This window comes from Staurois parvus, unplaced genomic scaffold (assembly GCF_062004578.1).
Source record: "Staurois parvus isolate SC_StPar_1 unplaced genomic scaffold, SC_StPar_1.0 ptg000014l, whole genome shotgun sequence".
Lineage (NCBI taxonomy): Eukaryota > Metazoa > Chordata > Amphibia > Anura > Ranidae > Staurois > Staurois parvus.
Genome location: NW_028317810.1, coordinates 832,764 through 855,164, shown reverse-complemented (window position 1 = coordinate 855,164; position 22,401 = coordinate 832,764). Strand labels below are relative to the sequence as shown.

The window sequence follows — 22,401 nt, the reverse complement described above, 5'->3', positions numbered from 1 at the left end:
TCTATGGCGGTCTTGAAATCCAGCTATCTATCCTGTCATCAAATACAATTGCCAAACATTATGCACACAGAATAGGTAATGAATAAAACAATGGCCAAATATACAATAACTGAACATTTATTAAATATTTATTATATAATGCCCATACCTGCTTGTTGGTCTCAAACACCAAATCATCTTGTAAAAACTCAGCAGGAATTTCTAATTTTACCAGAAAACGGGCTAAATAAGCTCTCTTCTTCAACTCATTTGTTTTCTGGAGTAGCCAGTATAATGCTGGATGAATTACAGGTTTACTTCCAACAACCAAACCTTGACGAAATGTACTCCTATAAATATGGAGAATGAAAAATAATATATCAGATGAAGAAATGTTACAAGCATCAGCATGATAGTGTTAAAGTGTACCTATAGTTCACTATAAATATTTAAAAGCAATAGTTTGGGTTATGTCTACCATTTGCACCTATGTGCTTTACCTATTGTTTAATCACTACTCATGTCCAATGGTATGACTTGTATCAGCAATTGTACTCTGTCAAATACTGATTTGAATAATAGCAATATCTCTGTCTAAAAGCAGAGACTGCAGAATATCTGCTGTTAGCCAAAAAGGCCATTCACTGTCCAATAAGACTGCCCTCACTATCCACTGAGGCACTTTCAATAGACAATTAAATGATTTCCTAGATTGTAATCTCTAACGAGCAAGGCCCTCTGTTTCTTCTTGTACCAAATTGTATTGGAACTGTAATGTCTACCTTCAGTTTGTAAACTGCTGCACAAAATAATATAAATAATGACAGTTCAGAGAGGTTTGTCATGAAATCCAGAGCAGTCAGGCATCATTAACAATCAGAAATGAAATCACAGAAGAGTCCTCTCTGGCTATTAAAAATAATGGCTAGCATCTTATGGTATAATTCTCAGGCAGGAATTTCAGTTTTAGAAATACTTACAGCAGTCTGAAGCCCACCCACTCATGCTACATGATTATCCCAGACCACTCTGATTGGGCAAACTTCAACAGTGTTTTTTAGTGTTAAAGCGAATCACTTTAAAAGTGTAAATTGGAGGCCGATTGCCATAACAGCCTGTAATTCTTTCCCAACAAAATGATGAAATGCAGACAATAATAGGCCATAAAATGTGCATTTGATTGCCTTATTTACTAAATTGTAAAGAGTCTGGATATTAAGAAATCTTTTATTACATAGTCTTTATAAGATTATGTGAAAAGAACATTACAAAGCAGAATCAGAATATGGGTGAAAAAAAAAAAGAAGGGTCAAATTTAACTCACAGGTCACCATCAGCACTTTATTTTAATACAGTATGGTGGATTTTTGTAACATCATGCATTATCTATGTTCAAAGGGATTTTTGGAAAAAGATATAAAAAACAGGAATTTTGACTTACAATCCCAATTTCCAAAAAGTTGGGATGCATAAACCTATCTTTTATTCACAATAGATAATAGATAATACAAAACATATCAAATGTTTAAACTGATAAAGTGTACAATTTTTAGAAAAAAAAAAAGGTAATTTTGAAATTGATGGCAGCAACACGTCTCAAAAAAGTTGGGACAGGGCAACAAAAAGCTGGCAATGTAACCAGAGACCATTTTGCAACTAATTAGGTTAATTAGCAACAGGTCAGTAATATGATTGGGTATAAAAAGAGAAACTAACACAAGCCAACAACGATGTGATTTTCTTTCTTTCTTTCAGCGTCCCAGCTCTTTTGGAATTGGGGTTGTACCTATCTATTCCTTATTTTGGGGTACAGTACAGCACACAGAACTTGTATTTATAGATTATGAGTTATATTCAGGGTACCTTCAGGTGATTGGACACTGGCACAAAACTTGCTAGGGATGCCCCTAGAGCACACTCACATAACCCTGCACCCTCCTTTTTTTTAAGCAAGCAATAAGGAGTGATCAAGTCACAAAAGAGAGGGCCCTGTGTCCTATACTGTACTGTACTCAAAGAAAAGGAATTTCAGATAAGTCAAAGTTCCTATTATCTTAAACACACAGTACAAGACCATGGGACATCTCCAAGCAATAAACTGGTGGGTGGGCAACAACATAGCAAACAGAACTGCCAACAGGCACACAAACAAAAAAGAACCCAAGAAAACCCAGATAACAGCTTGAAGCACCTTGTGGCTGAAGCTTGCATCAGCCTAGGCCTGAAAATCACCCAGATAGAACTTGGAGAAAGTGTTAACAGAGGACCAGACAGCAGCCTTACAAATCTGGGATAAGGATGCTTGATGCTGAAAAGCCCAAGGGACACCAGCAGCCCTGGTGAAAGGAGCACTTGATGGACAAGGAGGAACCCTTTTCTGCAAAGTGTAGGCCATGAAAAGAAGTTGTTTGATCCACCTGGAAATGGTGGATCAGGAAGTAGGATGTCCTCTACCTCCAGGCGGAACAAAGGAAGATTCAGTCTTGTGAACAGAAGCCATACCTGACAAGAAGGCCGACAGTCCTGACAATATTCAGGAAGTGTAAGGCAATTTTCTTACCATGTTTTGGAGCAGGAAAAGAAAGGGAAGACATTGTCCTCAATGAGGTGGAAAGAAGAGAGGTTTTAGTCTCAAAACTACCTTCTTCCTGTGCAAAACAAGAAAAGGCTCTTTAGAAGAAAGAGCTGTCAACTCAGAAACACATCTAACTGATGTGAAGACCATGAAAATAGCAACCTTACATGTGAGGACTTCCAAAGGAATGTCTTTAATCGGTTCAAAAGGAAGACTCTGAAGGACCAAGTTAAGATCCCAAGGTGACACAGGAGGGCAAACTGGGGAATTTATATGAACAACTCCCTTACGAAAAGTCTTGATAAAGGACTGTGAAGCAAGGGGCTTCTGGAAGATAATAGATAAGACAGAAACTTGTCCATTGAGGGTACTCAGGGCCAGACACTGATCAAGACCAGACTGAAGTGGAGTTCTGACTGGATAGGGTTCTGCATGTCTGGATACAGGAGTTACTAAAAACCAGGTGCTGACCATGCCCCTTATGGCTGTGTCTCTGTAGAAGATTGCAGTAACATGCCGTGTGCATCTAAATGCAAAAAAACATGAATTTTAAAATACTCGTACTGAGAAACATTACAAAGTGGCAGGGGCTACCACAATAAAGGGAAAGGCACACTAAGCTATGTCCTTATTCTCCAAAAATAATTCAGACACACCCACTACTTAATGGCACTGTAAACTATTTTTCATTAAAGTGTTACTAAACCCAGGACCCTGCATCCACTATGTCTGGTCTCCCATAGTACACAGAACATGGAAGTGCAATTATTTTAGCCAATATAAAAACTGCTAAATTCCTTTTCTCATCAGAAGTTAAAGAAATCTTCTGGCTTCTATCTGTGTCCAGCTCAGCACTAGCTAAAGCTTGTAGGAGGAGTTTTCTTTCTGCTCTAGGAGTATGGAAATCCCCTGACCTCTGTCTGGACAGTGCTGGATGTAAGAGTGCAGCTACCCTCTTTGTTCACTCCTGAGATGGATTAGGGACTTTGGAATGTGTAGTGTGCATACAGCAGTGTACATGACTCTTAACTAATGTGCACCACTCATTACAAACAAAAGGAAATACATGGGAAAATGACAGGTACGGGAGCTTACGGAGGACTTTACAAGGAGACAGAAAAACACAGTAAGAAATTTAAAATGTTGCTAAACCCACAACAGTAAGATCAGTCTGTATATGCAGTAAAGCATGCTTGTTATACTGTGGAACCTAATGGGATAATCCTCTGCATTGTGTAAAAAGGCTGTTTGATCCTTTCTTCTCTGTTCCTCGCCTTTTTCAAGTGACCACTTATCTCCAGACTGAACCGTAGGCATGCACATGCTCAGTTTGGTGTGTGTTGCTAGAGTTTTTTTTTTCTTGGGAGAGTGCATGTGATCAGCACAAGCAGGGCCAATCAGCGCTGTCCAGACAGAGGGTCAGGGGTCCTGCAGCCTCATAGGACAATCAGGGGAGAATGAAAACTCCTCCCTACAAGCTTTAACCAGTGCTCTGCTGGAGACTGATAGAAGTCACAAGACTGCTCTAGCTGCAGATGAGAAAAGGTATTTAGCAGTTTATATTTACTAAAATAATTGCATTTCCACGTTCTGTGTACTGTGGGACACCAGATATAGTGAATGCAGGGTCCTGGGTTTAGTAACACTTTAATTAAGAAAGTAAAAAAAATATGGTGCTGGATCCACCATTTTCCCTTTTCAGTTGGTTGACCAGAATGACCTATGTTTCCTCTAAGCTATTTTCACTCTAGCCCTTGAACTTCCCTGGCTGCCTGCGTAAAGCAGCTAAGCTTTACCATTTTTCCTGTACTGCCGGGAGGGCTGAGCCAAGTGCTGTGTTCCATAGCAGACCTGCCCATTACAACCTCCATCAATTGACTGGCACTAGGACTCTGGATATTTACATGGCACTATTATTTTTCATGTTTCTGCCCACAAGAGAACAGCTAGGACTAGTCCAGAAGATAACACAAACAAGAGCTGTTTATTGCACCCTCACAGACTGTCACCTAATTTTGCATATGCTGCTTGGCATCATGTGGCTCAAACCCGGAGAATGTAATTAAAATACTAAACATTTTAAATAAGATAAAATATGTCTAAAGCCAAAACATTTTTTTTCCATTTTGGACAGAGTGAGGAATGGTCAAAAACATTGTCAAGTTTTCTTTGTCATCTGCATCCTATTTGAGAGATTTTCATTTACTTGTCCTGTAGATTCAAAAGAAAGATAGAGGAAATCTCCTCTTTAGACAGTTGTCACCAGAACATCTGTCCACATTGGAAGAATTCCCCTGTATTCTGCTTCTGGTGACAACTCAAATGTTGGCTATTCCCTCACTTACTGTGATGAAAGTTACAAGGATGCTCTGGGAGAATGAATCTCCCTAGCGTGGACAAAGACAGTGATAAACACCTGACAGGCATTCTAATCCCTCCCAGCTCCTTAAATAATGTTTTGCCTTTAGATACACTGTAATTCTGTACGTTTTTCCATGCTGCCCAAAAAATATACACTATGCTTTTAATTAGGGTTACACCAATACTGATACTAAGCATTTGCACAAGCACTAGTACTTGTGCAAATGCTAAAATATTTGAAGCCCGTACCTTTGCAGTGCGCTTGGATCCCATACAAAATGAATGGGCTCAAATTGCACTGTAAAGAATCGCATGTGATTTGAACAGGAATGAAGTGCGATTCCTATCTGAATCACATACAGTTGCCCTACAGGTGTGGGTCATTTTGTATGGCTCAAATTACACTGAAAATTGTACTGCACCCGCAGGGAAAACGCATGTGATTCGGACCGGAATCACACCGCATTCCTGTTCAAATCACATGTGATTCTTTGCAGTGCGATTTGAGCCAATTCATTTTGTATGGGCTCAAATCACACCGCAAAGGTATCGGTAATCGGTATCCGCTAGTACAGGGTTGTCAAACTTGCGGCCCTCTAGCTGTGTTGAAACTGCAAGTCCCATCATGCCTCTGCCTTTGGGAGTCGTGCTTGTAACTGTCAATCTTGCAATGCCTCATGGGACTTGTAGTTTGGCAACAGCTGGAGGGCTGCCAGTTTGACACCCATGCGCTAGTACTTGAGCACAAGTATCAGTATCGGTGCAACCTTACTTTTAATGAATTCAGCTTTAAAGATATGTAACAATGTATACACACTTTCCTGGTAAATGGTATTAGTTTAGCAATTATTTTTCTGTAAAAAAAACGGACTGCTGGAAAACGTAGGTTAAAAAAGTCTGTTTAGCAGTGTTTGCAGAATATGTTTATGTGCGTTTACGTTTAGAAGCATTTTTTAAAGATAAGCACAGGAGAACCTCGCAAATGCCCAGAATGCACTGAAAAGTGGTAAATTATTAACTATTTCAGACTGTTTCAGAGAAATACACAGAGTAGAAGCAGAGACAGCAGTATGTGTTGAGAATAGCTTAGGTGTGAGTTGCTCATTAACATTTCTTTTGTTTCCAAGGGTGGGAAAGGTGTCTGGTGGAGTCATTAAGGCCACCTGGCAGGGGGTCTGCATAAGGAATTTGATGTGTGAATGTTCATTAACATATCTTTTGTTTCCAAGGGTGGGAGAGGACTGAGGTGCGAATTGGTTATTACAATGTGTGACAAGCTTGGTAGGAACATCCTGTGGCAGTGTTTTGTCCAATCCCAGAACCTTGAAAACGTTTTGCATGCATTTTTCATGATGAAAAAAGGCTCTGGACAGCATCGGGAACTGGAAGAGTTAAAAAAAAAATTCAGACGCAAATGCTTATAAATGTGATTTGCCGCGTTCAGCCACGTTTACAAGCGTTTTGCATTTTAAACGCTGATAAAATCAACTGCTGAACGCAAGTTTATTGCATTAAAAAAAAAGACTGTAAACTCAAATGCCTGTAAACGGACACATAGGAAAACATTAGGGTGAGTTCAGGGGCTGCTGAAAAAATGCTGAACAGTCCCTAAACGTGACTTTATCAGCTGCAGGGTACATGAGCCCTAATGCTGCATTTAGAAACTTGAATTTAGGATGGACTCTGTATTTCCTTCAATAAAAATAATATAATTATTCCTAATTCTGACCAGAAATGCTTTTTACTATGAATGTACATGTTGATGGTGTTTTGTTTCAAAAGTTTGGTATCCAACCCTTGGCCTTTTCATATATTACTGAAAAATCCTGTTATTCAGTACCACATACTGTATCTCTCTAGTTGAAACATTGATAAATGAGAAAATTATGAGTGAAGATAACGATGATGAGACAGACTCAAATAATACCACAAAGGTTGGGGCTATTTTGCTTTAAAAACTGATTATTAAAAAGAAGCCTGCTAATTAACCTACAAAAAGGAACAACTCAAAGTTTTAGAGTACGTCTTCTACAACACATTAAATAAGTAAATTAGGAGCACAACTTATGATCAAAGTATAAGCACAGATCAACAGAAAATCATTATATAACCAAGTGGGAATCTGTATTCTGTGGTGTAAAAGACTGGATAAATAAAGTAATAGGAAAACTAGAGAGAATGAAAAGAAATTTCAGTGTACACGAACAACATCATAAATTATGCATTGAAAGGGAATTCAACAAAATGTAATGTCTGATTAAGGAAACGTATTTTAATGCCTATCTGAAAACAATGAATAAGGCAGGCCATAAATGGTTGTCACGTACCTACTGACGGTAGCTCTATGGATCCACAGACCGGGATTCCCCAGGGCACGGAGTCTAAGCCCCAGTCTGCTTGTTCCTCAGAGCCCCTGATGGTGGGGATGGACTTGGAGCAGGCTGAAACCAGGTCGCGGTCCCTGGGCACGCCCAGCTGTAGTAGATGAAACCGCCAGTGGCACGTAGCTAGATAAGAGCCTTATGTGAAGAGGCTGAGCAGTCCTCGACAGTAACGGATGGATCCGTGCAGGATGGATGAACAGAACACACTGTGAACAGTAGCAGAATCAGACAGGCCGGGTCGGTAACAGTGGAGGCAGAATGGAACAGAGCAGCAGGCAGAGAATCGTCGGGTCACAGGCCAGGTTCAGCAGCAGGAGGTCAGACAATCAGGGACAGACAGAAGAGTGGTCAAAAACGAGCCAGGGGTCAGGGCAGGAGACGGTCAGCAGTAATCAGGATCAGGCAGGGTTCGGCAACGACAAGATACTCTCACAGGAACGGGATAAACAGGGAACAAGACCATATGGCAATTTGAGCATTGCAAGAACCAGTTTAAATAGTGCGCCCTGCACTGTCATTAGTGCCAGACGCGCGTCCGCATGCGCATGCGTGGCCGCAGCTGTCGCCACGGACGCCTGTGTCCTAGCGCCCGCACGCCTGTCCGCATCGAAATTCCGCGCATACGCAGACCCGTGCGCCGAGGAGAAACTCGAGATCCCTGACAATGCCCCCCCTTATGGGCAGCCTCCGGATGCCCAACTGACTTCTCTTTTGTGGCTGGTTGCGAAAAAAAAATTGAATTAGCCTCGTAGCATGGACATTTTGAGCCGGTTCTCAAGAAATTTCCTCCGGGCCATAACCCCTCCACTTAATGAGGTACTGCGTCTGACCCCCCCCCCCCCCTTTTCCTGCAGTCTACGATTGCCTGGACCTCAAATTCCTCTTCCCCATTAATGTCTATGGCCTCCGGGGGTCTTGACCTACGATCAGGGAAAGATCTGGTGCAACAGGCTTTAGTAGAGATACATGAAAGACAGGATGTATCCTGAAGGATTCAGGGAGTGTGTAAGGGACCGCCCGGCGGTACCACTAGCACTCCACTGGTCGGATGTTCCCAGCGCACGGAGTCTAAGCCCCAGGGTACTTGTTCACCAGGGCCCCTGATGGTGGGGATGGACTTGGAGTACCCTAGGACCAGGTCGTGACTACTGAGGACACCCGTCAGTGGTAGGGGTATTCGCCAGGGGCTCCCACGGGAGAGAGCCAGGTATGAGGAGGTCTGGAGACCCCGTAGAGAGGGACGGATGGATGGATGGATGGATGGATGGCTGAGCAGGAGCAGGGTCATACAAGCCGGGTCGGTAACTATGGGGACGGTGCGGTACAGAGCGGCGGGCAGAGAATAGTCGGGTCACACGCCAGGTCAGCAACAGCAGGTCAGATCCAATAGGGGGCATTCAGGAGAGAGGTCAGGCAAGCAAGGGTCAAAACAGGAGAAAACAGCAAGGTCAGGGCACAATCCGGGTCAGCAACTTACTTCAGACAGGTTCACAGGTACACAGGATACAAAAGACCAAAAGGCACTGAATGACAGCTCAGGGCCGTTTAAATATCCCGCCCTGCGCTGTCATTGGTGCCAGGCGCGCGCCCGCGGTCACTACTGCGCATGCGCGAACCTGATTGCCGCGGTCGGCCAAGTCCCGGCGCTCGCGTACAGGGAGGTGTACTGCGCCTGCGCCGGGACCAGCGGCGCGGCGATCTCCGACAGAGTGCTAGCTCATAAGCAACGTCATTCATTTTGCGTCTTACCCAGAATGGACCCACAAACTTGGGTGCCAACTTCCTCAACGGACATGCCATCTTCAGGTTGGTTATTGCCAACCAAACTTGGTCTCCTGGGCGCAAGATCAATTCCCCTCTTCTCCTTCTATCAAAGACCCTCTTATCTTCCTGAGCCTTTGCAACTGCCTCTTGCAACACCCTGTTATTGGAAGAAAATAAATTCAGTGTATCCTGAGCAGCAGGAACCAAAATTTCCGGGATCAGATCAGGTAGGAAGGTAGGATGGAACCCGTAATTAGCAAAAAACGGAGATTGGTTTGTGGCAGAATGACTCGCATTGTTGTAGGCAAATTCTGCTAAGGGCAAGAGTGCCAGCCAGTCATCTTGGAGGAAAGAAGTATAACACCTGAGGTATTGCTCTAAGGTTTGGTTAGTCCGTTCGGTCTGCCCATTTGTTTGCGGATGGTACGCAGAAGAAAAGGTCAACTTGATTTCTAAAGTCTCGCACAATGCCTTCCAGAACCTCGAAGTGAATTGAACCCCTCGGTCAGAGACAATATCTTTAGGCACTCCATGGAGCCTTACCATTTCTTTAATAAAGATCCGCGCAGTCTCCGGAACAGAAGGTGTATTCCTTAATGGTAGGAAGTGGGCCATTTTTGATAGGCGATCCACTACCACGAAGATAGCAGTATGATCTTGGGAGGGTGGAAGTTCCACTATAAAGTCTATGGATATCATTCTCCACGATCTATCAGGTACTGGCAAGGGTCGTAGTAGGCCCCAAGCCTTGTTTCTGGTGGGCTTATTCCTATTACAGATGGTGCAGGTTCTCACATATGCCTTGCAGTCCTTAGCCATACTCGGCCACCAGAACGTGTGCTGTGCCAGCTCTAATGTCTTGAACACCCCAAACTGACCTGCCAACGGGTGATCGTGGCAGTAGCCCAGGACCAAAGTTCGAGCTTCCTCGGGTACCAGGATCTGCTCCCCTTTCCATAAGAGTCCTTCTCTGCTCTGCACCGAGACTCCGGGTGGACGGGGCATTCCTACGGACGCCGTTTGTAATTTGGACAAGAGTTCGAACTGTAATAATAAGAAATTCCCTGCAGGCAGGATGGTGTCTGGCTCTGGGGATTCTTTTGGATCCTCGAACATGCGAGAGAGCACATCAGGTTTCGTGTTTTTAGACCCCGGCCTGTAAGTTATATGGAAAACAAACCTTGAAAAAAATAATGCCCATCTGGCTTGGCGTGGATTAAGGCGCTTAGCCATCCTTAAATACTCCAGATTCTTATGGTCCGTAAATACCAAGATCGGGTGCATGGCCCCTTCCAGCAAGTACCTCCACTCTTCCAATGCCACCTTGATTGCCAAAAGCTCTCGATCTCCAACATAGTTTCTTTCTGCCGGATTAAGTTTTTTGGAAAAGAAAGCCACTGGATGCATAAGCTCTTTGAGGCCTTTTCTTTGCGATAAGATCGCCCCCACTGCGTTTTCGGACACATCTACCTCCAGTATGTAAGGTAGAGCGGAGTCTGGGTGGCTTAAGATGGGTGCTGCTGTAAACAATTTTTTTAGGGCTTCAAAAGCAACCTGTGCCTCAGGGGTCCAATGGAAACGGACCCCTAGCTTTGTGAGCTGGGTAATAGGAGACACAAGGCCCGAAAAATTCTTAATAAAACTTCCGGTAAAAATTGGCAAAGCTGATGAACCGCTGAATACCCTTCTTATCTGAGGGCACCGGACATTCCAGAATTGCAGAAATCTTCTGAGGATCCATGGTAATTCCTGCGGTAGAGATAATCAATCCCAGGAATGGAATGCTACGCTGCTCAAAACTACATTTCTCTGCATTGGCATAAAGCCCATGCTGGCGAAGTCGCTCCAACACGTTCCTGACATGACCTCGGTGAATTTCCAGGGACGATGAAAAAATTAGAATGTCATCTAGGTAGATAACACAGATATCTAGGTAGTCCTTGAAAACATCATTGATAAAATGCTGGAACGTGGCAGGTGCGTTGCACAATCCAAATGGCATGACCAGATACTCAAAGTGGCCGAACCGAGTGCGGAAAGCTGTCTTCCATTCATCCCCTTCTCGTATGCGGACCAAGTTGTAGGCCCCTCACAGATCCAATTTAGTAAAGACAGTTGCCGTCTTCAATCTTTGGAACAGCTCAGGAACTAAGGGAAGGGGATAACGGTTCTTTACGGTTATTTTATTCAGTTCCCGATAGTCCATGCAAGGCCTCAGGGACTTATCATTTTTCTCCACAAAGAATATCCCGACTCCAGCTGGTGAAGTGGAAGGGTGGATGAATCCTTTTCGGAGGTTCTCGTCTATATAATCCTTTAACACCCCCAGCTCTCGCTCCGATAAAAGGAAAGATTCGCCCGAATGAGATCTCGGATCCGGGGAGTAGGTCAATTGGGCAATCATAGGCTCGATGAGGGGGAGGAATGTCTGCTCCCCGTTTACTGAACACATCAAGGTAATCATGGTAAACCGAAGGGATTGCTTGAGTCAGTTCCGTGTCAGAATCCATGCATAGTAGGGTCTGTGTCGCCAAGGGTGTCTTGGGTAAACAATGTTCTTGACAGTAGGGTGAAAAGAACTGGATTGACCCTGTCCTCCAATTGATTTGGGTGTCATGCGCTCGTAGCCAGGGAAGTCCCAAAATAACTGGAAATAATGGGCGACGCGATGGCATCCAAACGAAGAAACTCCTGATGATGGCTGGCAACCGTAGTGTGGATTGGTGGGGTCTCTCGGTCTACCAGCCCAAACCTAATACGGGAAGCATCGGCCAGGAAGATGTTCAAACCATGCTCCTTGGTCTGCAAAGGGATACGCTGCTGGGCTGCAAAATCTAGGTCTATAAAACAGCTGCAGGCTCCTGAATCAATAATTGCCATCACCGACACGGTTCTTTCGGTAAGCTCGAATGAGATGGGCACGTCTAGGTGAGTTGACTTATTGAGACAGGCTGGAGACACAGCAGAAGAAACAGAGAAGCACTTACTCCGCTTCACTGGACAGGAGCGCACAAAATGGCCTTCTTCTCCACAATAAAGACAGAGGTTATTCAACCGACGTCTTTGGCGTTCCTCTAATGTTAATGAAGGTCGTATCAGTCCAAGTTGCATTGGCTCAGGTACATCAGTAGCTTCTGAATGCCGGTTCCTGACAGGGAGATTGGACTGGACTGGAAATCGAAGTAACACCCATGTCGGCCTCTGGCCTTGACTGGACCTTTCTAGCCTCCGTTTGCGCAGCCTGCGGTCGATCTGAATGGCCAACGTTATTAGGTCCTCCAAGGAATCGGGTATGCCTACTCTAGCCAGCTCATCCTTGAGAATTTCAGATAGGCCCAAGCGAAACTGATGACGCAGGGCTGCATCATTCCAACTCGTTTCGCCACTCCAGAGTCTAAAATCAGAAGCGTAGTCTTCTGCTGCTCGGTGACCTTGTCGGAGTGTGTGTAGAGCCGCCTCAGCCGAAGTAGCCCGCTGTGGGTCGTCATACAACTGCGCCATCGCATTGAAGAATGTGGACACAGAGTTCATGTGTGGATGGCGAGCTTTGAGCAGACGGTGGGCCCAGCCCTAGGGTACACCTTGCAGTAAAGATATGATGAACCCCACTTTTACGGATTCTGAGGAGAATGTTCGTGGCTCCAGATCGAAGTATAGCTGGCAGGCGTTCTGGAAAGCCCTGTATCTACTTCGATCTCCCATTGAAACGCTCCGGCGTCAGCACACGGGGTTCAGGTGGAGGTAGTGTGACCACCGTACCGGCGCGACCCCTGGGTACGCCCAGCTGTAGTAGATGAAACCACCAGTGGCACGTAGCTGGATAAGAGCCTGATGTGAAGAGGCTGAGCAGTCCTCGACAGTAACGGATGGATCCGTGCAGGATGGATGGACAGAACACACTGTGAATGGTAGCAGAATCAGACAGGCCGGGTCGGTAACAGTGGAGGCAGAATGGAACAGAGCAGCAGGCAGAGAATCATCGGGTCACAGACCAGGTTCAGCAGCAGGAGGTCAGACAATCGGGGACAGACAGAAGAGTGGTCAAAAACGAGCAAGGGGTCAGGACAGGAGACAGTCAGCAGTAATCAGGTTCAGGCAGGGTTCGGCAACGACAAGATACTCTCACAGGAACAGGATAAATGGAATAAGACCATACGGCAATTTGAGCATTGCAAGAACCGGTTTAAATAGTGCGACCTGCGCTGTCATTGGTGCCAAGCGCGCGGCCATGTGCGCGAGTGCGCATGCGCGGCCGCAGCTGTTGCCACGGGCGCCTATGTCCTAGTGCCCACACACTTGTCCGCATCGGGATTCCGCGCATGCGCAGACCCGTGCGCCACGGAGAAACTCAAGATCCCTGACAATAGTACAGTTTTCTTTCCTGCAACCACGGGTTGCAAGAAAGAAAATAGCTAATTTCCCCCATCAACACAGTCCATGTTGATGGGGGAATCTCTCCAACACAGCTATTATGTTCTCCCAGTGACGAGGAGGAGCAGGGGAGCCGTCCCTGCCAGGAGAACACAGTGATTATTGCTAGCAGCGATAGCCACTGGCAATAATTGCATGTAAAAATCCAACATGCTGGTTGTACCCAAGTCATTCAATGGATCAACTTGGGTACAATCAGCCTGCTCATAGGTGGTTCAAATCTCAGGCCAGTCTCTGTTGAACTGGCAGAGATTCAAACCTATGGCTGGCTTAATGCTAATGAGATGAATAAATTAGTTTAACATCACCATATCTGTCTGAAAGCAATCATACTGAAAAATGATCATGTGCCTATGTGGGATCAATTCTGCATGATTGAAGTAGTGTCTTCTTAAAAGATTTGGAATCCTTAGTAGCACCTTCAGACAAAAATGTCAGAGTTCAAGGTATTTTTTGAATATTTTTTTCTTACAAGTCGATTAATTGGGGGGGCTAGATGCTGTGAACTGTAATTTATGCTTTAATACCTCTCAAATATAATTTGTTCTGTACAAGTTTCACTGCAATAAATTCAAGATGTATACATTTTCTCATTAAAAATGTATGTCATTTTTATAATTCTTACACAAGCAATTCTACACTTTAATGTTATTTATTCCAGTTCAGTCAGCAGCCACTATAATTTTTTATCACTGCCAAAAAGTCAAATGTCTCTTCATTGTAACTATGGTAACTAGGGTGTTGTGCATACTGTCTTTGCCATTTCCTTCACATGGATTCACGCACTAATCTTCGCAGCAATCTGTTCTTATTACAATTTTGACTGATGGCTTGATGATAGCACTTAGGAAGGAGGAAGTAAGTAGAATGAATACATCAGTATCAACAGAGCAGGTACAGTTAAAATCTGTAATGAATTTTGTTATAATCTTTGCAATGTACACAAATACACTCAGACGGTTTTTTGTTTTTCCAATTAAAGTGGAGTATTGCTTTAACTGTAGTGGAGTCACCCTGTTGATTTCTGACATAGTGCTTCAGACCACCAACTTATGTAAAGCCTAATTCAAATGAAAGAAAGAGTCACAAAAGGCATTTTGTTTAATTTTGGATAGACCAAGGGATGTTAGAAGCACTATCATTTTTTTATGCCATCTGTGTCCCATGGGGAGATTTGCCTTCACTTTCTGTCTCATAGCCAAAACAGGAAGTGCAAAGGAATTTAGGGGTGTCCACTAGGGTCACCAGAACTAGTATCCCAATTGGAAGATTTCCCTGCTATACCAGTTCTGGTGTCATTTAATTTCACTTTTAATGATAGCAATAAACAGTACAAATAGAGAGGATGAATCTCCCTCCCTAAAGAGGGGAACAGACAGCAATAAAAACATGACAAGAGCTCTAATCCTTCACCGCTCTATCCAAAACTAAAAAAGTTTTGCTGTTGACACTTTAAAACTACAGAAAAGAGTAGCCAATAGTGATAAATCACAATTTTTGACAGCAGAATGAATGAAACCACTCCAGCTTCCTCCATCAATAGGAGTCAGTAAAAAAATACAGTTCTGACTGGTTGGTATAGGTTTTTTTGCTTCTGCATAACTAAAGCTAATTAGGACTTTGACAGATCGTCAGAAAATATTCTAACACGGAGACTAGGAAAAACATGGAAAAAACTAAATCATATCACAATAGCAAAGTCCACAGAGAGGAAGAAGAGCATTTATCCAAGAACCCCATGCTTTCAAGTGTTTTGAGACATCTATCAACATAATGTAACATTCATAAGATAGCACATTTCTCGGTTAATATACATTTTCAGTGTATTATTGTGCTATTACAGTAGTCTTTTACCACACATGCTAATGGCACTACAAAGAGAAATAACAGCCTGTCTGAATAGTCATGGGTTTTCTCTGAGAAGGAGCTTTCACCAAACAAATACTACACTCTTCTGGTTGATTTGTGGAATAACATGTGTGTCTCCATGGATTTAACTGGCAAATAATGATAGAATATAGAGCAGCCAAAATTAGAACAGGTGTTTAAGTTCACAGGAGATTTAAATCATTACAAAATTACTCCAGATTTAGCCAACCAAGGGAAACTTGACTGATCTGAAAGCTTTGCTCTAAATTTCAGTCCCTTAGCCAATTACAATATTATTCTATTTAACAAAACAGGCCTGCCAGACCAGATTCCAGAGATTAGGAAGGTGCAAATAACATGTAGCAGGACATTCATTAGATAACAGAGGAGATATCTTTGTTTGGTAACAAGTGCTGTAGCACTGTGGTCCCCAGCCAACTCTTAACAGTAACTACAAATATGCTATAGTTCCACAAACTTAATGAGGAGTAGAAATGTACTGTGGTATACTTTATAATCAGCATCCTCATATCTTTTCATTAGGCCTCATACACACTGAACATTATTGAACCTGCTCTTAGGGGAGTCTGGCAGTTTTGTATTTTTTTCCTGCCTCTAAACACCCCTGCATGTTAGCCTCTGTGTCCATGCACACACAGATGTTTAGAGGCAGAAAAAAAAATTATTCGAAAAAAAAAATTATTATTCTGGCCAACGAAATGGGTTAACACCCAAGTACTTGACCTGGCGAAGTGTCAAGCATTTTTTCTGCCAAAAAACACCACTGCAGGTGGCAAGGTGTTTAGGAGAGTTAGCAAAACATCCTGTGTGCATGAGGCCCTATAAGAACCCTACAGCCCTCTAAGAACTACTGTATATGTGTATTGGGTTTGTTGGCCAGAATGCTTATAAAATTGAAGGATTATATAGACAGACCATTTTGCTAAAAATACAAATACTAATTAAAATTGCTTATAAATTTACATTCACAGGCCACTTTATTAGGTGCTAGTGCCAAGAAAATCTCCCCCACACCATTACTTCACCACCACCAGCCTGAACCGTTGATAAAAGGCAGGATGGATCCATGCTTTCATATTGTTTACACCAAATGCTGACCCTACCATCTGAATGTCGCAGCTGAAATCGAATGCCCATTCTCCTCCGACATCAACAAGGCATTTTAGTCCACACAAATGCCACTCACTAGATATTTTCTCTTTTTTGGACCATTCTCTGTAAACCCTAGAGATGGTTGTGCGTGAAAATCCCAGTAGATCAGCAGTTTTTGAAATACTCAGACCAGCCCATCTGGCACCAATAACTATGCTACGTTCAAAGTCACTTAATACCCCTTTTGTCCCCATTCTGATGCTCAGTTTGAACTTCAGAAAGTCGTCTTCACCAAGTTTAGATGCCTAAATGCATTGAGTTGCTGTCGTGATTGGTTGATTAGCAATTTGTGTTAACAAGCAATTGAAAAGGTGTACTAAATAAAGTGACCGCTGAGTGTATATTTGTGTAACGCTGTAATCAGTATGCATTTTACTTGCTTTACAATGGTGAAGCCATACTTCCAATGGCCCTAAATAGCCTGACAAAATTGGAATTAGATTACTGGATTCTTTGACAGCCCAGCCATACAGTTATATGCAAGTTGTCTTGAAATTATGACTTTTATGATACTGAACCAGGTTTATGGACATTATAAATGAACTGAGCTAGGAAAGATGTGGGTATTAATTTAAGATTTTTATTCACCCTCATTACCCCCTCCCCACACCTGAGCCTATCAACTCTGCATATTACTATCTAACTTTCCTGGACATCATGAGCGCATACACCAAGTGGTCACAGAATCCTATGAGACTTACAGATGGTAATAATCACAGGGCTTCATGAGTCCAAGGCAGATGACAAATGGAACCAAATGCTGCCAGCTGTTGAAGCATATTGTCACCAGCAGGTAAAACTGGGAAGTGGTCTTGCAAGACCACAATCATTAGTTACTACTATCTGGTACCAGGAAAGCCTCCCATTTGCCTTCAGAACTGCTTGAAATTTCATTTCTTGACGATCACAGATTCATGCTTCAAAGTTCATGTCATCCCAATAGATTTTTCCTGAGTACACCATATCTAAAGGAAATGTTTTCCAGATCTTCATTCCTCCAGTTTTGGTGACCAACTGTACTTCTAATGATACACTTTGTTTCAGGTGAAGTAGACCGACAACTGCTTTACTGCCCAATTACTCAGCAGCAAATACTAATTCTTCTCTTTCCTGCCATTTCATACAGCTGTCAAGAGCAAAAAAAAGGCAGTTCCAAGCAATCTTCAGGTCACTCTTGTGGGAGTTTACACGGGCTAAGGACTCTTTTCCCACCCCCACGTAACAGTGCTTGGCCAACCACCAGTACTATCACATGAAAGAAAGGAAAGTATTTAATATACGCCTCTATGCAGTACTACAGTTGTGGCCAAAATTATTCAACCCCCACTGAAATTGAGTGTTTTGGCCAGTTTGACATTGCTTTTGATCATTCAGTCATCTTGCTTACATTTACATTAAAGAGGCACTTGTAGGTCAGACAAATATAACATAACAGTTATAATGAAATAACCACAAATGTCTTTTCTGTGCTCACAGCATTATCAGTTTTATTCAACCCCCAAGTGACATTCAATCTTAGTACTTAGTACAGCATCCTTTTACAGTTATAACAGCTTTTAAACGTGAAGCATAGCTTGACACAAGTGTCTTGCAGCGATCTACGGGTATCTTCGCCCATTCTTCATGGGCAAAGGCCTCCAGTTCAGTCACATTCTTAGGCTTGCGCACTGCAACTGCTTTCTTTAAGTCCCACCAGAGGTTCTCAATCGGATTTAAGTCTGGTGACTGCGATGGCCACTCCAAAATGTTCCAGCCTTTCCTCTGCAACCATGCTCTAGTGGACTTGGAGGTATGCTTGGGATCATTGTCCTGTTGAAAGGTCCAACGTCTCCCAAGCCTCAGGTGTGTGACGGACTGCATCACGTTTCCATCCAATATCTCCTGGTACTGAAGAGAATTCATGGTACCTTGCACACGCTGAAGCTTCCCTGTACCTGCAGAAGCAAAACAGCCCCAAAGCATGATTGACCCTCCACCATGCTTCACAGTAGGCAAGGTGTTCTTTTCATCATAGGCCTTGTTCTTCCTCCTCCAAACATAGCGTTGATCCATGGGCCCAAACAGTTCTAATTTTGTTTCATCAGTCCACAGAACACTATCCCACAACTTTTGTGGTTTGTCCACATGGCTTTTGGCATACTGCAGTCGACTCTTCTTATTCTTTGGAGACAGCAAGGGGGTACGCCTGGGAGTTCTGGCACGGAGGCCTTCATTACGCAGTGTGCGTCTTATTGTCTGGGCTGAAACTTCTGTACCCACATCTGACAAATCTTTTCTCAGTTCCTCAGCAGTCACACGGGGACTTCTCTCCACTCTACGCTTCAGGTAGCGCACAGCAGTCGAAGTCAGCATCTTCTTTCTGCCACGACCAGGTAGCGTTTCAACAGTGCCCTTTGCCTTGAATTTGCGAATGATGCTTCCTAAGGTGTCTCTTGGTATGTTTAACATCTTTGCAATCTTCTTATAGCCATTGCCCTTCCTGTGAAGAGAAATCACCTCTTCTCTTGTCTTCCTGGACCATTCTCTTGCCTTCACCATGTTTGTAACCACACCAGTAAATGTCTAGAAGGAGCTGAGTATCACAGTCATTTTAAAGCTGCCTAATTGGTGCTTATTATGCTTGATTGCTGCTCGGTGACATCCACAGGTGTTTTCAATACCTGATGGAAAGCACCTGTATGAACCTCTGTTCTTCAGAGTGGTAGTCTTTAAGGGGTTGAATAATTGTGGCAATGAAGAAACCACATAAGAACCATTTACTACTGTATTACATAAACAATTGATGTCATTTTAGTTGCATTTGGGTAGTTACAACGTCCTTGTAGGATTTGATTCTGAATACAATTCCAAATGTACACTATAGTCCCTAAACCCCTTTACAGCATTGGGGGTTGAATAATTTTGGCCACAACTGTACATTTATTTATTTATCGAGTTTATATAGCGCCAAAGGGTTTGCTCAGCGCTGTACAATAGAGGAGGGACAATACATGAAACAGAACAGTAACATCAAACAGTACACAAGGGGTAAGAGGGCCCTACTCTTTCGAGCTTACAATCTAGGAGGGAGGGGGTAGAGGCACAGGAGGAAACGGCTGTGGGGGATGGAGTGGTAGGAGGAGGGAAGGGCAGCAGCTGTTAGGTGAGGGTGGGGTAGGCTTCCCTGAAGAGGTGGGTTTTCAGGGAGCGCCTGAAGGTGAGGAGGGAAGGTGACAGTCTGATGGATTGGGGTAGTGAGTTCCAGAGGATGGGGGAGGACCTGGAGAAGTCTTGCACTCGTGCGTGAGAGGAGGAGACCAGGGAGCAAGATAGAAGGAGGTCCTGTGAAGAGCGAAGGGTACGGGTAGGGTGGTACCTGGGAATCAGGTCGGTGAGGTAGTTAGGGGCAGTGTTGTGAATGGCCTTATAGGTCAGGGTGAGCAATTTGAATTTAATGCGTTGGGCAATGGGGAGCCAGTGGAGGGAGAGGCAGAGGGGGGTGGCAGAGGTGGAGCGGCTGGTGAGGTGGATGAGTCTGGCCGCTGAGTTCAGGATGGTCTGAAGCGGGGAGAGCCTGCACTGGGGTAGGCCGGTGAGGAGGGAGTTGCAGTAGTCCAGGCGTGAGATAATCAGGGAGTGTACTAGTAGTTTAGTGGTGTCTGGGGTAAGGAAGGAGCGTATCTTGGAGATGTTCCGGAGGTGGAGCCGGCATGTGTTTGTGAGAGATTTGATATGAGGTTGAAAGGAAAGGTTTGAGTCCAGAATGACGCCAAGGACCTTGGCTTGCTGGGCGGGATTGATGGTGGTGTTGTTGGTAGTGATGGAAAGGATGGGGGGGGGGGGCGCGGGCTGGGGGGAAGATGAGAAGCTCGGTTTTGGAGAGGTTGAGTTTGAGGAAATGGAGCGACATCCAGTCAGAGATGTCGTTTAGGAGGTGAGTGATGCGGGCGGAGAATGTGGGGGTGAGGTGAGGGGTGGATAGGTAGATTTGAGTATCATCAACATAGAGGTGGTAATTGAAGCCGTGGGAGTGTATGAGCTTGCCAAGGGAGGAGGTGTAGATGGAGAAGAGAAGGGGTCCAAGGACAGAGCCCTGGGGGACCCCAACAGAGAGGGGGAGTGAGGAGGAGGTGGCACCGTTGTAGGAAACGCTGAAGGAGCGTTGGGATAGATAGGACGAGAACCAGGAGAGAGCGGTGTCTCTGATGCCAAGGGAGAGTAGTTTATTAAGGAGGAGGGGGTGGTCGACTGTGTCAAAGGCCGCGGAGAGGTCTAGGAGGAGGAGGACAGAGTTTGGCTTTGGCGGTTAGTAGATCGTTGGTGATTTTGAGGAGGGCAGTTTCGGTGGAGTGAAGGGGACGGAAGCCGGACTGTAGTGGGTCAAGGAGGTTGCTGTCAGTCAGGTGGGCGCTTAGGCGATCGAAGACCAAGCGCTCAAGGAGCTTGGAAGTGAGTGGCAGCAGGGAAATTGGTCTGAGGTTGTTGAGGTCAGTGGGGTCCAGGGAGGGCTTTTTGAGTATGGGGGTGATGTGCGCATGTTTTAGGGGGGAGGGGAAGACGCCAGTAGAGAGGGAGAGATTAAAGATGTGGGTAAGGGAGCGGATGAGGGAAGAGGGGGGTGACCGGAGGAGTTGAGAGGGGATAGGGTCCAGGGGGCAGGTAGTGAGGCGGGCTTCTGAGAAGACTCTGCTGACTTCCTCAGTGGTAGTAGGGCAGAAGGAGTGCAGTGATGGGGGGGTTACGGTAGGCAGGGCCTTGGGTGTGGTGGGGGGCAGTGCCGTTGCGAGGTCAGAGGAGGGTTGTACTACATACAACCTCAATTTGAAAAAAGTTGGGATGCTGTGTAAAATCTAAATAGAAACAGAATGCAATAATTTGTAGATCTCATATATTCATATTGTATTCACAACAGAAAATAGAAAACATATGAAATGTTTAAACTGAGATGTACCATTTTAAGAAAAAAATTAGGTCATTTTGAAATTGATGGCAACATGTCTCCAAAAAAGTTGGGACAGGGTCATGTTTACCACGGTGCAGCATGCCTTCATTTTTTAACAACACGTGGGAACTAAGAAGACCAGTTGCTGGAGTTTTTGGAGAGGAATGTTGTTCCATTCTTGACCGATATAGGATTTTAAATGCTAAACAGACACTGGGATTTTTGTCATTATATTCAACTGGTGAAAGGTCTGCACTGCAGGCAGGCCAGTTAAGCACCTGGACTCCTCTACTAAGAAGCCATTATCTTGCCACGGGTGCAGTATATGGGTTTAGCATTGTCCTGCTGAAATATGCAAGGCCTTCCCTGAAAAAGACATTCCCTGGATGGGAGCATATGCAGCTCTAAAACCTGGATATACCTTTCAGAATCAATGGTGCCTTTCCAGATGTGCAAGCTGCCCATTCCATACGAAGTAGTGCACCCCGAGAGCATTAAGAATGCAAGCTTTTGAACTAAGCACTGATAGCAAGCCAGAAGGTCCCTCTCCTCTTTAGTCAGGAGAATGCAGCAACTATGATTGCCAAAAAGTGTTGAATTTCAATTCATATGACCACAGAACAGTTTTCTACTTTGCAACAGACCATTTTAAAATAAACATTTTGGCACAGAGAAGACGGCAGTGTTTTTGGATCATGTCCAGATATGGTTTCTTCTTTGCATAATAGAGCTTTACCTCAAATTTTTGGATGGAATGGCAACAGTGTTCACAGACAGTGATTTTTGGAAGTATTCCTGAGCCCACGAAGTGATGTCCATCACAGAATCATGTCTGTTTTTAATGCAGTGCTATCTGAAAGCCTGAAGATCACAGGTATCCAATACTGCATTTCAGCCTTGCCCTATGCGCACAGAGATTTATCCAGATTCTTGGACTCTTTTGA

General features: G+C 44.1%; 1 protein-coding gene across 1 annotated transcript in view; it reads right to left on the bottom strand.

The window, feature by feature from the left end:
- Positions 1 to 22,401, bottom strand: part of IFT81 (intraflagellar transport 81) — a 227,136-nt gene that overhangs the window by 168,521 nt on the left and 36,214 nt on the right. The window contains exon 4 of the mRNA XM_089676578.1: positions 149 to 329. Coding sequence (XP_089532704.1) covers positions 149 to 329 — 181 coding nt within the window. The remainder of the gene's footprint in view (positions 1 to 148; positions 330 to 22,401) is intronic.